Source organism: Myotis lucifugus, unplaced genomic scaffold (genome assembly GCF_000147115.1).
Source record: "Myotis lucifugus unplaced genomic scaffold, Myoluc2.0 scaffold_202, whole genome shotgun sequence".
Classification (NCBI taxonomy): domain Eukaryota; kingdom Metazoa; phylum Chordata; class Mammalia; order Chiroptera; family Vespertilionidae; genus Myotis; species Myotis lucifugus.
The window spans coordinates 209,931-226,956 of record NW_005871250.1 but is presented as its reverse complement, the minus strand read 5'-3'; the positions used below and the strand labels follow the sequence as shown (position 1 = coordinate 226,956).

Sequence of the window (17,026 nt, the reverse complement as noted above, 5' to 3'; positions counted from 1 at the left end):
CACCAAATGTTAATGAGGTTGTGAAAGAGCTGGAACTCATACACTGTTGGTGGGGATGTAAAATGGCACCACCACTTTAAAAAGTTTTATATTTTCTCCTTGGTTGGTGTGGCTCAGTTGGTTGGAGTGCATCTCGGGTTGCGGGTTTGATCCCCAGTCAGGGCACATGGGGGGCAACTGATTGATGTTTCTTTCTCACATTGATGTTTCTCTCTCTCCCTCTGCTTTCCTCTCTCTCTCTCTCAAATCAATAAAAACATATCCTTAGGTGAGGTATAAAAAAAAGTTTTACATTTTCTTAAAAAGTTAAATATGTACCTATCATGTGACACAGACATTCCATTCCTAGGTCCAGCTTTATTGTAATAGAGAAATGGGAAACAACCAGTGGATAAACAAACTGTGGTATATCCATATAATGAAACTGCTCAGCAGTAAAAAGTAATGAACTATTGATACATCCTACACATGGATGAGGATGAACCTCAAAATAATTTTTTTGAAAGAAGCCAGGCCAAAAAAATAAAAGAGTTTATGCTGTACAATTCCATTTATATAAAATTGACTTCAAACTTTTGGTGGCTTTCAAGAGTTATGTGTATGATCATATTAGTCTAACTCCACTTGTAATAGTGTCATTGGCAATTTGATCATTATTCTGCCAAATGTTTATCCATTTTGTTCATGTATTAATTCAACTAGTTTAGCACCTATTATGTGCTAAAGCTATAGTAGACACTAGGTAATGTGTTGATGAATAAAAGAGACATGATCCCTGGCCTTGTGACCTTACATTCTACTGAATGAACCAGTAAAACAAGTAAAATAAGAAAAGTAACTATTGATGGAAAGGAGTGGTTCTTTGGAAGGGGGATGGGAGTCAAGGAGGACTTGTCTGGGTTTCCAGCAGAGAAGTAAAGCAAGCAGTTCCATGTTTTTGAATGACCACTCCACTCTTGGGCTATGCATTCAGTCAGGAGAAAGGTGATAGAGGTTTAGACTCAGGTGGTCTTAGAGATGGAAAGCACTAAGGGATATCCTTAATAACACAGGGCAGATCCCAGAGGTTGATACAGATCAATGCTCTTTGAATTTGGTAGTTTTATCCACTAGTCCACATTACTGTCCTATTGCCTCTCCCACCTTCAGCCTCTTTTCCTTATTCCTTATTCATAAGGATGCCAGGAGAAACTGACGTCAACACCTTGCTGGTCCAGTTACACTAGCTTACAGCATTCCTTTGATCTACTGATCTAGTTAACTTTAAGTAAAGAAATCAGGATAGCTTAGCATGACCTGTTTTTGTTGTTGTTGTTATCCGCTATGCTGGCTTCAAGGGCTCTGTTTCCTTTTCCAAAGGTTGATAGACCATCTGTTTTAATCAGGTGACCAAAACCCAACTCAGCATGGATTACATCAAAGCAGGGTGGGGGATGAAAATATAAAAAAAGTCCAAAGGGAATCAGATTTCATCATGGCTGGACTGAGTAATGCTATCAGGGCTCAGTCTCATGGTCCCTCTATCTCTCAGCTCCATTTCTTTGGTGTCAGCTGTGTTCTCAGTCAGGCTCTGGTGTGTCGTTTTTATTATTATCATCATGATTACCTGTTCTCACCATCTGCTTCAATATGATCAGTCAAGTGTCCTTAAACAGCTTCTTCATTCATCTGATCCATGGTAATGTAATGGTTTCCAATCTATATATATAAAAACCCAGTGACTGGAATGCCAGAAAACCAGAATGACCAGAACGACTGGTTGCTATGATGCCCACTGCAGAGGGCCAACCTCCCCTGGCTCCTCCCCCAAGCTGGCCCAGCTCCCAATTGCCCCCCCCAACCCTGATTGGGGGCGGGGCTGGCCGGCCAACCACCTGCGGCCCCTCCCCCCAACTAGCCCAGCCCCAATTGGCCACCATCGGGGCAGGCTGGCTGGACCCCACCTGTGCATAAATTTGTGCACCGGGCCTCTAGTTTAACAATAATAGCAAAAGCAACAGTTACTATTATTGAGAGCTTACAGTGTCCTGGGCACTCTGTTAGACGCTTTACATGTATTATCTAATTATAAGATATGTTATATAATTATCCCAGGAAAGCCAGCCAATTGATTGCAGAATCCGAATTTGAAATCAGGGTTTCAGGCTCCTGGATCTGGGCTCCAAACCTTCACAGTGCCTCCTACAGTCACTCTTTAGGGCCAAGAGGGAAGCAGCACCACCAAATGTGTGCCCATTTCTTACTTTTTCAGAACATGAATTCTAAAATGTAGTTGGCAGTCCTAGTAGTGGCAGAACTTTGGAAGTACTTATAATTTTCTATATTCTAGCTCCTGAGTTATGAGAGTTCTGGAAGCTCTTTGTGGAGGACTCTGCCCTCTGACTAGGGTTTATATCTTTATAAACCAGTCTCATTAACCAGAATCCCCATGTGGCCACTCTTGTTTCTATAGGTGTTTCTTCCCTTTATTCTTCAACAGGGTCGTTTGCTATCATGATGCTTGAACTTTATTTTTGACAGCCTTCCCTAATCCCTAGAGTCTCAACCTGGGGGGGGGGGGTACTTCCTTTATTCCCTCTTAAATGTTTAAATTGACCTACCTCTAAAACTTGAGATAGGAGGATGGATATTCAACTTTCTTTGCCATGACATTTTACTTTCTAAAAGAACTTCAAGATGATGGTTTCACTTCTCCATGTAGATCCTCTTACTTTCATTTCTCCAGTTCTTCCAACTGGTTAGAATTGGGTTAGGAGTATTACTCTCCCGTTACTTCCTGTCTTGAAGGGATGAAATAATCAGGATGTCCATTCTATTTATTTGGTTCCTCTTCTTTCAGAGGAGTGAAACATGGAACAAATAGCCAGACATTTAAAATGGTTACACCTTTAAGGATTCATTGTAAAGTCATTTTTTTCTTGATCTTTGTATCCTCAGAATCTAGGACAGGGGTGGGCAACCCCTGGCACGCGTGCCAAACATGGCATGCCAGTAACTTTTGCTGGCACGCGAAACCCTCTCTTATAATCTTCCATTTACAATTTTTTTCTTAATATCAACATTTTTATTTTTCAGATAAATTCAGTGTAGGTGCATCTTAGGTAAATAAATAATTTTACATAACAAGTTATCTTAAAGACCATAGACATGGATTGATGAGAGAGGGGAAGAGCAATTTCAATAGTGTTGAAAACGAACTATTGAGGACTTGGAATGCCATTCCAGAAAATTTTTTCTGTTTAAAAAACTTTGCAACAGCGTTACTCTCCATGTTTCCATCCACATACACTTGTGAATCTTTGTTCTCAGTGATGAATTTTGTTAAGTTTCATAATAGGAGTAGCCTGACGGATGAAAGTAGTAGCTCGTGCATATCTCTGAAGGTCACGAAATATAAACCTGATGTAAAATCTCTGTCATCAGTGATGCAGCAGCAAAAGTCCCACTGATAATATCAAACGGAGTCATAAAGTTTTCTGTCGGACTATCAGTGTATATGTATACATTAAAAAATAAATGTATTTTTCATCATCATATACTGTGTTTTTGTCACTCAAATGAATTTTATTATTTCTTCAAGGTTCTTCACATACGTACACCTTAAGAGATATCAAGTAGGCGTAACATGTTCTCAAACAATTAGGGTTGGCACGCAGAAGAATTTTGAGTCAGAGATTTTGCTGGTTTTGGCACGCACTCACAAAAAGGTTGCCCACCCCTGATCTAGGAGAATGCTTGGCATCAAGTAGCTGCTCCAAATATTTGTTGTGAATGCCCAAATTCTTCTGTGCCAGTGTGGACAGAGGAGAAGCGAGAGGAGGAGGGAGTTAATTGTTTTATCCTGACTTAGAGTCAATAGCAGTTGCTGCCAGACTGATTTTAGTTCCTGTTTGGCTCTCACAGGGCATCAGGGAGATCTCAGGATGGCGCAGGGACTGGACTGTAGGGAAAGACACGTTTCCCTGCGTGTGTTCTCCAAGGCAAGCCTCCTTACCAGGCCACCAGGAAAACGAACACGGGCACCCAGCCTGCTCTCCCGGGCTTTTAAGCTGCGTTTGTCCTGAGAATGTTGCAAAGATAGTGGATCACTTAAGCTATATACGGTTCTGTTTATTTTTAACTTCTTTTGAAACAGTTTTAGATCGACAGGAAGTTGTAAGGCTGGTACAGTGAGATTCTGTGTACTCTTCAGCAGCTTCCTCCAATGGTTACATCTTAACTATAGCACAATATCAAAACCAGGAAATTGGTATTGGTGTACTATATGGGTATGATGGTTCTATGACATTTTATCACGTGTGTAGATTTGTGTAACCATCACCTCAGTTAAGAGAATAGATCTGCTCTATCATCACAAAGTCCACTCTGGTGCTGTTTTTTAATAGAATAGTTACCTGCCCTTCACCCTCATCCCTAACCAGATGGCCACTAAGCTGTTCTCAGTCTCTATAATTGTGTATATTATATGTATGGAGTCACACAATATGTAGCCGTTTCAGACTGGTTTGTTTCAGGCAGCATGATACCCTCAAGAGCCACCCACATTGTTGCTGTGTATCAATAGTTCACTTTACTTCTGGGTATTCAGTGATATTGGATATATCACATTTTAAAAAAAACAACCATTCACCTATTACATTTATCTATAAAAACATTTTGTTGTTTCTAGTTCTTGGCCACACCGCCAGGGTGGCTGTACCATTTTACATGCCCACCAACAATGTATGAGAGAGCCAGTTTCTCCGTATCCTTGCCAGCAGAGAATAATTTTTTGGTAACAGCTTTATTGCAATATAATTCACATCCTATAATTCACCCATTTAAAGTGCACAAATCAGTGGTTATTAGTATAGACACTGAGTTGTGCACCATCACCACAACAGATTTAGAACATTTTTATCATCCTCAAAAGAAACCCTGCACCAAGTAGCCACCATGCCTTAAGCCCCTATCCCTTCTGCCTGGAAACCACTGATCTACTTTCTGTGTTTTTAAAAACGAATAAAGCATTTCTAGAAAATGTCTGGACTAGGCAAGTCTATAAAACAGAGCTGCTATGGAGAGCTTTTGCCAGACCTGCTTGAGGGTCTAGCTTGCAATCAACCTAACTACAAATTAATGCTATTTTTAATATTTAGAAGTTCCCTATAAAGTATTATGTATGCTTTTTGTTTATTTAGCACCAGTTATGAATAGTGGGATCTGAGTAGTTCTCCTGAAATCCTATTGGGATCTTTCTAGAGAAGCTGGGCATGGGGTGGTGAATGCCAGTGTTTCAGGCCAGGGACAGGTCAGCAGACCACAGGCAGTGTTCAGGAGCTGGAATAGATCTGTGCAGCAGACAGATGTGTTCCCGGACCTTTCTAGGCCCTTTGCCTTCTGAACAACCTCGCTGTCCCCAAACACTCACTTTACATATTTTCTGATCCATGGGTCAGTGTTTATGGCACAGGACAGAAACTTCTGCTACTAATGCATCCAAAAGGACCATTTATGTATGCAAATATGTAGTATCACGAGGCACAGAGGAGGACACAAGATGAATTGGTGCTCATCTTGTCTCTCAGAGCTTAGTGTCTAGCCAGGAAGATGAGGCGTAGCCTTAAATAACCCAAGTACAAGGCTGAATGGGATGCATGCCACTTTAAATATTAGGGAATATTTTAACTATCAAGAAAAGAACAAAGAACAATAAACAAATGCCTATGGTCTCCCCACCTAGCTTTGTTTAATTTTAACATTTTTGCCATATTTACTTTAGTTTTTAAAAAACTAATAAAACATCTTAGATGCTCAGCAATAAAAAGGAATTATTGATACACCCAACAACTGATTTAATAAAGTCAGTCCCAAAGGCTCCATACTATATGGTTCATATATACATACTGTATGATTACGTACATTCTTGAAATGCAGAAATGAAGAATAGATTCCTGATTGCCAGGGGTAAAGGGTGGCATGGGGCTGGAGCCAAGGGTGAAAGGCAACATTAAGGATCTTTGTGATGGAACTGTACTGTATTTTGACCATCAATGTCAATCTCCGGGGATGTGCCCGCAACCCAGGCATATGCCCCTGACCGGAACCGAACCTGGGACCCTTCAGTCCGCAGGCCGACGCTCCATCCACTGAGCCAAACCGGCTTTGGCGATTACGTACATTCTTGAAATGCAGAAATGAAGAATAGATTCCTGATTGCCAGGGGTAAAGGGTGGCATGGGGCTGGAGCCAAGGGTGAAAGGCAACATTAAGGATCTTTGTGATGGAACTGTACTGTATTTTGACCATCAATGTCAATCTTCTGGTTGTGATATTGTCTTTTTAAAATAGTGTGTTATTTTTCAAGTACAATTGACATATAATATTATATTAGCTTCATGTATACAATAGTGATTAGACATTTATATACCTTATGAAGTGATCACTCTGATAAGTCTAATACCCATCTGACTCCATACATAGTTATGACAATATTATTGACTATATTCCTGTAGCTGTACTTTACATCCCTGTGACTGTTATTATAACTGGCAATTTGCATAGCTTAATCTCTTATTTTCAGCCAGACCCCTAGCCCCCTTCCCATCTGACAACTTTAAAAATGTTCTCTGTGTCTTTGTTTCTGTTTATTTATGCATTTATTTTCTACATAAAAATGAAATCATATGGCATTTGTCTTTTTCTGTCTGATTTCTTCCACTTAACATAATACCCTCTAGATCCATTCATGTTGTCACAAATGGCGAGATTTCATTCTCTTCTATGGCTGAGTAATATTTTATTGTGCGTATGTACTACATCTATCAATGGACACTTGGGTGGCTTCCATATCTTGGCTATTGTAAATAATGCTGCAATGCACATAGGGATGCATATGTCTTTTCAAATCAGTGTTTTGGGTTTCTTCAGATAAATACCCAGAAGTAGAAATGCTGGGTCCTTCTTTGTCTCTTGTTATATAGTCTTTGTTTTAAAGTCTATTTTGTCCGATACAGGTATTGCTACCCCTGACAGTGTGTGCATTTTATGGATAGTGCCAATTTGCTCTTTAGAGTAGTGTAACAATTGACACTCTCATCTCAGTATATGAGACTTCTCACCACTGTCAGGCCAAGGAGTTCTACTCCTAGATATAGCTTGCCTTCAAGAAACTTCTCCAGAGTTAAACAAAGAAGATACAAGAAATGGTAGCAACATTGATAATGACAGAAAATTAGAAACAACTTTAATGTCCCCAGGGGAGTGGATAAATAACTTGTGGTATAGCCATGTAATGGAATTCTGAACAATAGTGAAAATGAATTCATGAATACTGTATTCATGTATCAACATGGATATACTCATAAACATTGCAAAGAGAGAAAAAACAAAAACCAAGTCCCAGAGGGGTACATAGAGTATGATACTATTTTTTGAAGTTTTAAATATGCAAAACAATGCTACTTATTGTTTAGTGATATATACGTGCAGCACAGGCATTAATTTTTTTGTAAAAATTCAGGATAGTAGTAACTTCTGGAAAAGGTGACAGAGGAAGGGGATTAGGGAGAGTATCAAAGGGGATTTAGTGGTATCTGAGGCTTTTTAAAATTTTAATTTGGGGATACTTATAGACACATATGTTGATGCAAGAAATAATACAGAGGTTCCATGTACCCTTCAACCAATTTTTCCATCTACAGTCTCACCAACATTTTATTTTTATATTTTGCCAATCCGATGGGAGTGAAATGGTATCTCGTTGTGGTTTTAATTATTCATATTTGTCTAGTTATTAGTGAATTGAGTATATTTTCAGCTGTGTATTAGCCATTTAAGTTTTTTCTTTTGTGTATTACCTGTTCTTACCTGTATTAATCAGGGTTTAGTTGGAGAGAACACAAACCATTCTATTTTTAACCAGAAAGGGGTTTACTGGAGGGCATTATGTGTTTACCAAATTAGTGAGGAGCTGGAGGAGCAGGCCACAGTGTGGGCCTCTAGGAGTGAATCCCAGAGCAATACTACAGGAAGGGCCTGTGTAGGTGGGGGGATGGTTGTTGTTTGTTTTTTCAGATCCACCATTTCACCGGAGTCCTTGGGGACCCCAGTTCTGTGAAGGAGACTCTCTCCTGATCCTGCCTGGGCACTACTGCCCGAGTCCCTGGTTCAGTGAGCTCGGCAATGCCCTCTGCCCTGCCCACTGCAGCCACTGGGACAGCTGCACAGCTCAGCTCTCCTGCTCTGGTTTTCAGTTCCCTCTGTTTGGGGGCCCTGCTGATTTCCTTTACTCTCTTAAGCCCTGCCATGCAGTGGTAAGGGAACTTGTTATAGCTGATCTAGCATTTTGATATTTTGTGGTAGGGAGGATTTTCAGGCCATCTTGTCGATTGCCATTTGTATTTTTTAAACTTTGAGATAAAGAAGGTACATCTGGCTGGGAAGATCAGGAAAGGCCTCAGAGAAGATGAGTGTTGGAGGATAGAGACACAGGAGGGCGCCCAGCAGGTGCAAAAGCAGAGGCCAGAAGTGACCATGCAGGTATGGAGAAATGCATGTAACTTTTCGCTGGAGTGGTCCAGGAAGGGGAAAATGAGGTTGGAGCGGGACCCTGAGCCACAGGGGGCATCTCACAGCAGGGACTACTGTAGTCACAAGCTTGCTTTCAGGAAATTTAAACTGGAACCATGTCCAGGATGAACGAGTGTGGGTGGCAGCAGGTGGGAGAGGGGTTGGATTTAGGAAGTTGATCTTGGAGGCTGTGGAAATAGCCCAGATGACATGTAATATGGCCTGAAAGGGGAAGACAGGGGTTAGAGAGAAGAGGGAACTACTGGGGGTATGGGTGGAGGAGAGAGAGAGAGAGAGAGAGAGAGGAGAGAGAGAGAGAGAGAGAGAGAGAGAGAGAGAGAGAGAGAGAGAGAGAGGAGAGAGAGAGAGAGAGACTGACTCAGCTGAACCAGATACAGAAATCTGGGTCAAGAGCTGGGGCAAAAATAGAAGAAAAGCCAGACAAGCACGTTGTCCTGGGCTATGAATTTAAAATGTCAACAATTTCCTGAGTTGTGTTCTACCTTTTAAGGTTGTTCAGATCCCACCCACAAATGCTAATACACGGTTCATCTTGACTCTGTATGCAGCTAAAGATGTTTTCTGGCTGCTGGGTGAATAGTTACCTTTGGATTAGAGACAGCATGTTCCAGTAGAGCTCTTGGCAATGAGTTGGCATGTGCTTGTCTTCCCCAGAACCTGCTGGCATGGCCGACCGTGGGGCCGATGAGCCATCCTCCAGGACGGAGAGTCCGGATGGAGAAAGTCGGGTCTCTGAGGACAGGTGGTCGCTCCATCAGAGGCTGGCCATCAGGGAGCTCATTGACACCGAGGTCTCCTACTTGCACATGCTCCGGCTCTGCGCCTTGGACATCAGGAGCCGCCTGAAGCAGGTACCTGGGCGGAGCCGCACACAGCCTGTCTTTCTAGGGGCAAAATGGGTCCTAGGTTCTCACATTGGCTCCTGGAACAGGCTTGATGGACGGAAAGTCATGGTGGATGTGAAGTCACCTGGATGTAAGCCCTGTACTTCCATTTATTGGCCATGTAACCTTCAGCAAGGCCTGGAGCCTTACTGTGTTCATCTGCTGGATGGGGAGAGGGGTAATCACCTCAGGGATTAAGTGAGCTGATGGATAAAATAGCCCTTTGTCAAGCTTAGAGCAGATCGCTTAAACTGACCTACATTCTCATTGTCTCATTTGGGGGATGGTGGGAGGGAGAGGTTATTACTATGATAGCTTTCTATTTTAGTACTCATTTTTATGTCTTTTTTCTCCCTGATTGCAGAAATGATACAAGCTTTCTCTATAAAACTTCAAGAATTCCCTAACATGTAAGCTCCTTGAGAACAAAGACCATTTAGTTCAATATATCCCAGTTCTTTTTTAAAAATATTTTTATTGATTTCAGAGAAGAAAGGGAAAGGGAGAGATAGAAACATCAATGATGAGAGAGAATCATTGATTGGCTGCCTCCTGCACCCCCCTACTGGGGATAGAGCCCGCAATGAGGCATGTGCCCTTGACCAGAATCGAATCTGGGATCCTTCAGTCTGTAGGCCAACGCTCTATCCACTGAGCCAAACCAACTAGTGCAATATATCCCAGTTCTTGACATTTATATAATGGGCTACGATTAGTGTTTCTTAAATGAATGAAATACTAAAGTAGGTAATGTAGAAGGTGAAAATTCTCTCATATTTTACTCTCCAGAAATTAAGATTTTTTTCTGTAGGCATTAAACAGACAAGAATAGATTGTTACTTATTTTAACAAAAATAAGAACATACTCTAGGTATTTTTCTATAGTTCGTTTTTCCCACTTGGTCATGCATCCAGGGCATCTCATCTCTTTCTATATATCTATTTCCTGTGTATGTCCCTGCACATAAATACAGGATATCCCCCCAAAATGTACACATACTTTAATAGCTGAGAGCTCAACTTTTAAAATGAAATGTATTTTAATAAACACTGCCTTTATAATTATTCAAAGTGTGTATACATATTGTTGGGACACCCTATAGATGTCCAGCATCCTTTTTTTAAAATCCTCACCTAAGGATATTTTTTCCACTGATTTTCAGAGAGTGGAAGGAGAGAGGAGGGGGAGAGAGAGAAACATCGATGTGAGAGAGAGACAGACATCGATTGGTTGCCTCCCCGAACTTGCCCCCACTGGGAATTGAATCTGAGACTGTTTGGTCTGAGAGTCGATGCTCCAACCATTGAGCCAATTTGGCCAGGGCCCTGCATCCTTTTTAACAGTGGTATAGCCTAGTTAATAAGGGCTGGAGTTCAGAATACATCTCAAGGTCACAATGGAAGGTGTCATGTATATCAGAGCTGGAAAGAAATCCAACTTTCCACCCTTTTATGACAGATGGGGAAACTGAGGGAAGAAAAATGATAGTTGGCAGCAGACTTAGGGTAAAACCCCAGCTTAGCTTTCCATTGTAGAATAATGGAAATAACCTAATTTATAAAATTTCAAAGTCCTTGCAAACATTCCACTGGGGCAATCTTCACAAGAGTGATGGGCCCCTGGGGGCATGAGTGTTCTGGACAGTTCCCCAAAGTCTACAAATCAAGTCACGCCACTGACCTCCCAGCAACCTCCCATGGCTTCTTTGTTCCTCCCAGCTGCCACAGGGAGATCTGGATGTCTTGTTCTCAAACATCGATGACATCATCAAGGTGAACAGCAGATTTCTTCAGGATCTGCAGGGGACAGACGCCATGGAAGAGAAACAAGTGCAGCTAATTGGTAAGCAAAAGACAGGGCAGCTGTCAGCCTTAGATTCCTGTGGAGTTGTCCTCAGCATGGGGTCATTACTGAACTGTGTCCAGAGTTCCAGGGAAATGCAGCTTAATGGGAGTCTAGCATGTCAGAGCTGGCAGGACCCTCCAATAATATCTAGTCCAACCCACCACTTTACAAAATGGAGAGTACAAGTACTTAACATGTAGTAGCCCTTTTCATTCTCATGACACCATTACTTATTGATGATTATTATCCCTATTTTACTAAAGAAAAACCCAAGGCTCGGAGAGGTTAAGTAACTTTCCCGGGGCCACACAGCTTGACCAGGGAGAGTGAGGATTTGAACCCAGCTCTTTTGGACTCTAGAACCCTAGCTCTTGACCATCCTGCCTCCCTTACTCTTCTTTTTCACTAATCCCAGCTACAGGTCGAGTACCCTTTGACACTGGGAGTAACTTCTTTGTTGCTGTTACTCCTTTACAACCTGTAACTGGAGAAAGACAAGAGGAGAGGAAATAAGTCTTTACTTTGGTGTCCTGGGCATTCCTGCCACTTTGGACAGTCCTGCTCTCTGAGAGTTTGTCTTCCTCTGCCCCTCAGTTACTGGCACGCCCCTGTCCCTGGCCATGCTGATAGGATACAGTTCCTTTGGCATCAGTCACATTCCTGTGGAAGCATCCACGTTGGGGAGAATGTGGGAGCTCCCTAGGTCTCATGGCTACACCCAAGTTATCTCTTAGTGGAGATCTCTGGTAAAAAGGCTTCACAGGAGCCTTCCCTAGATAGATCTCCCACCACTCTCCAAGGCTTTTCCTGGCTCTGTCTTGGTTCATGGCACTCATCACTACCTGGCATATGTACGATATTTACTTATTGTCTGTCTTCTTCTAGAATATAAACCCCATGAGGCAGGGGCTTTGTTTCATTTGCAGAGCTTAGAATAGTGCCGGGCATATAGTCAATAAATACGCAGTTGGTAAATATTTGGTGAATGAAATTTGTGTAAAATGCTTTACATGCATTATTTCATTTAATCCTCATTTAAAAAAAACAACTTGGAGTTGAGTACTATTTTTAAATTTTAAAAAAATCATTGATTTTAGAGAGAGGAAGGGTGTGTGTGGGGAAAGAAAGGAGAGAGAGAGAGAGAGAGAGAGAGAGAGAGAGAGAGAGAGAGAGAGAAAAACAGTGATTTGCCACTCCACTTATTTATGCATTCATTGGTTGATTCCTACATGTGCCCTGACCGGGGATGGAACCCACAACCTTGGCGTATTAGGATGAGCTCTAACCAACTGAGTTACCCAGCCAGGGCATGAGTACTATTTCTATTCCAATCTATAGATGGGAAAATGGAGGCTTGCCCCAGGTTGCACAACTGGGGAAGGGTTGACTGGAAATCTGGCCCTAGTTCTCCCTGAGCCTGAAACCCATCCATGCCTGTCACTTCCTGGGCTGTGCTAGAGCATGTTTGTGCTGCATAGCATGCTTACTGGGTTAGTGGTTGTACTTGGCACACACAGTCACCGTAAAGACATAACATGAACACATTTTGTCAACTGTAATGCACTGTACAAATATGAGCCTTATCAATACTATTGCTCTAATTATAGCTACCATTTATTAAGTACTCATAGTGCATTAGCCTGAGCTCTACATCATTCTGTCACCCAGTCCTTCTGGCAAAATGATGGGAGTAAAATGAAACAAATGGAAACTCAGGAAGATGAGGTAACTTGCCCAAGGCGAGAAAGTAGATTAAGTTGGCAGTTGTCTTCCTCACTACCTCCCTGTCCCAAGCAAGGGGCCATACAGACATGCCTTTGTGAACTCCTTATTGCTTTTCCACTGGCAGGTAACTTATTCCTGGAATTCCAAGAGGAATTGGAGCGAGTCTATAAGGTCTACTGTGCCAACTATGACCAGGCCTTGCTGCTGGTGGAGTCGTACCGAAGGGAGCCAGAGCTGCAGCGGGAGATCCAGGCCATCATTGAGGCAGTGGTGTGAGTAGAATGACCAGTGAGAATTTGCTCCTGGTGCATGGACCCCAAGGTCAGGGACCGTTGAGGTCTCACCTCCATTTGGTGCTGCTCACACAGCTTCAGGAGTGTCGCAGCAAGGGCTATGCTAGGCTATGCTACAGAAACAAACAACTCCCAGTTCTCAGTGGCTTCAGAAGGTTTATACCTTCCTTTTCCTCCTTGCAGGGTGACTTGGGGCTCTTTGCACTATCCTCACTCTTCACTATGGGATCCAAGCTGACAGCAGCCAATGATCACTAATTGTGGCAAGATATCCATCGCTTCTCATAATTCATGGGCCAGAACTATTCCCATGGCTTTATCCAACTACGAGGAGGCCAGGATGTGCTATCCTGCACATGTGTCTAGGAGTGGAGAAGCAGAGACATTTGGTGAACAGCTTTGATGACTAGCATAGGAAGGGCAGTGAGGTCGGGGGGAACCACATGCTGTCAGCAACAGTGTTAGGAGGCAGGTGTGTAACACCTGGGGAGGCCTCTCTACAGACGGCTGAAGTTCTGCCCCATGGAAAAGGCTCAGAACTGTCCCGAGTGGCATCACAGCCAGAGCTGGCACCAGTGGGTGGAAGCTCCAGGTAGAGATATGTAGAGAACAAATTTTTAAATTGAAATTTTGAATGGGTAACATAGTTACATGGTTCAAAAATCTTTAAAACATCCAATTTTATACAATAAAAACAATCTTCCCAACCTTGCTCCTTTATTTGCTCAATTACAACTCCAATCCCCAAGGTTAAGGTAACCACTTAAAAATTCTAATGGATCTTTGCATAATTCCTTTATGCATATATAAGCAAATTCATATATATATATATATATAATAGCTGCATAGAGTTCTTTTCCAGGGCAGGTTTATGGTTTAACCATTGTCCTGTTGGTAGATATTTGGGTTATTACCAAATTTTTACTGTCATAAATGTAGTTGCTGAATAACTTCTACCTTGCTCACCTGAGTTGATATTTATGTGGGTAGATTACTAGAGTAGGACTGATGGAACAAAGGGTTTGTACATTTCACATATTGCCAAACTGCTATCCAAAGAGATATCACCAATTGATACTCCCACCAAGAGGGTCTGTTTCCTCCCATTCCCCTAGTTCTGGGTATTATCTTGTCATTTTTGTTGCCTATCTGAAAGGCTGCATACAAATTTTTCTCCCAATTACCTTAGAAAGGCCGTACAGGTAAGAGGCTGCTGTTACTCTGCAGTGACAGGGTTACTTGATAATTGCGGAGAAGAGATCTGATCTTCTCTTTGAAGACCCCCTGCCGTCTGATTCGTGAGGTGACAGTTGTCCCCATGAGCAGTTGGCCCTTTCCTGTGGAAAGTAAGCCCAGAGGACAGATTTTGCCAAAATCTGGCAATTGCTTCCACCTCCCTTGCCCATGGTCAGCCAAGCACTAGGAAACCTTTGGTGAGAGCAGATGGTCGGCGTAGGTGTGTCCTGAAGGTTTGATCCTAGCCCTGCCTGCCCACTCCCTGCAGGGGGTGGAGGGGTTCTCACCTGCTCTGCCTATTTTTAGCCTCATGGCTGATCTTTCCTAGCCATTTAGTCTGGAGCTTTTTCCTTAGGAAAAAGAGCAAGAGGCTAGGATCTCATAGAGAGGGGGGCCAGAGAGTGGTCATGAGCAGCACTCATGTGAGTCTTCATGGAGGAGGCGTGCTTGGACATTGAAGTTTGGAATCCTCTTGGGTTTCTCGAAAGCCAGGGCTGAGGGCTACGGGTCATGGTCAAGGAAGGACTGTTGGAAATTACCTAGATGTCCCAGTCATGAACCAGGGCTCTAGAAGGGACCTTGACACTATTAGTTCCTGTGCTTTATTTTTTACTTTTTTTTATGACAAATGTCAAACATATAGAAAGATAGAAGAATGGAATGAACACTCACACACCCACTACCTGAAATGAACCATGTTAATCTTTTGCTGTTTGCTTCATCTATTTTTATGCTAAATGATTTAAAGGAAGATACAGATGTTATGACTTTTTTCCTTACATACTAAATACTTCAAATGCATCTCTAAACATTAAGCTCCCATAATTTTAAAAGCTTTTCTGTTGCGAAGTAGCAGAACCATTTTATTAACTGAAATATCATGTGGATGCCCAATATAGAGAGTTGTGCTTGGGACATATCCAAGTGAGATATTAAATAGGCCATGGGCGTCTGGAACTCCGGACAGAAGTAGAAAAATGAAGATCCGAGTTTTGGATGTGTTTAAAGCCATAGGACTAAATGAAGTCAGTAAGAGAGTGGGTGAAGAGGGAGGAGAGGAGGCCCCGAGCACCCAGCATTGGAGAGAGGCCAGCAGAATCGGCCAAGAGAGCGGTCTGTGGAGTAGGAGACAGACAGAGGGAGTCTCTGAGGCCAAATAAAGAGAGTGTTTCGGTAAAGAGGGAGCGGTCTTCTGTGTTTGCTGTTGGGTGAATGAATAAGCTGAGGGCATAAAACTGATCATTGGGTTTGGTACAGATGGGGAACCAAGGTCCATAAAGGGAGTAAAATGAGAACTAGCAGCTTCCATCTAACTTCTAGACCTCACACATTACAGATGAGGTAAATGAGAGCCACAGAAGAGGTGACTTGCCTGAGATCACTCAGTGAGTTCAATGACAGGCCCCCTGATGCCCCCAAGGGTGGCCTTTTCCTACCTAATACCAGCCTTCTCCCTCAGGCCACAAGCTGGACCCTCGGGCCTCAGTTTCTTACTGGTCATCCCTCTGCAGAGGATTACCAAGTACCCACTGCTGCTGCAGAAAATTCTGGAGAACACACTTCCCGATGCCAGTGCCTATTCTGTCCTCCAGAGGGCTACCTCTGCCCTCCAGGACGTGAACACCAACATCAACGAGTACAAGAGGCGCAAGGAAGTGGGTAAGGACTTGGGTAATTTAGAGGATACATCAGTGCGCATACTTCCAGTTATAAACAGCTCCTATCAGATTGGCTTCACCAATGAAGGGCAGGTAGTAGCTCATGTAACCACAAGTCCAGAGGTAGGTGGCCTTTGGGTAGGGTTTGATCAGGTTGCCGGGTCAGTTTCCCTATAATTCTCTTGTCTCTGTTCTTTACTGTGTGTCACCTTCATGTTCAGATAGCCTCCCTCATAGTACTACATGGCTGTTGCTATTCCAAGATACACATCTGCGTACCACACCCCCCAAGATAAGACAGGGCCTTTTTCCTCTTAGCCATAAAATTAAACTGGAACTTCACTCTGATAGGACCCACTTGGGTCATGTGCTCACCCTGAACCAATCACTATGGTTAGGGGAATGCCATGAGCTGATCGGCTCAGTTCTTTGAACCAATCACTGTCACGAGGGGGATGGGATTATATGGATTGGTTTATAGCATTTAGCACCCACCCCTTGAACTAAAGTGGGAGCAGTTCCATCCAAACCACATGGCTGCTATACTGTGGAGGAGAAATGATGGCGGCGGGGTGGGGGGTGGGGGTGGGGGGGGAGGAGGAGGGCGGGGAGGCAAAGGGCTGTGTATATACCTCGGCAGGGAAGAGGGATAAGTGGGGATCCTGCCTCTCAGATTGTTAAAACAGAAAGGTTTAGGGGAAAAAAATAAAGCAATGTCCCAAGGAGAGAGAAACTGATTTGCACAACCGAGACAGTGTAATAACGATAATTTAGCTAATGTTTATTACTAAGAGCTAACTAGGACGTGTTTTT

General features: G+C 42.8%; 1 protein-coding gene across 1 annotated transcript in view; it reads left to right on the top strand.

Moving 5' to 3' along the window:
• Nucleotides 1-17,026, top strand: part of ARHGEF37 (Rho guanine nucleotide exchange factor 37) — a 34,727-nt gene that overhangs the window by 2,326 nt on the left and 15,375 nt on the right. The window contains 4 exon segments of the mRNA XM_014463195.2: nucleotides 9,226-9,422; nucleotides 11,175-11,298; nucleotides 13,151-13,298; nucleotides 16,015-16,214. Of these exon segments, the coding sequence (XP_014318681.1) occupies nucleotides 9,237-9,422; nucleotides 11,175-11,298; nucleotides 13,151-13,298; nucleotides 16,015-16,214 (658 nt within the window). The 5' untranslated portion in view covers nucleotides 9,226-9,236.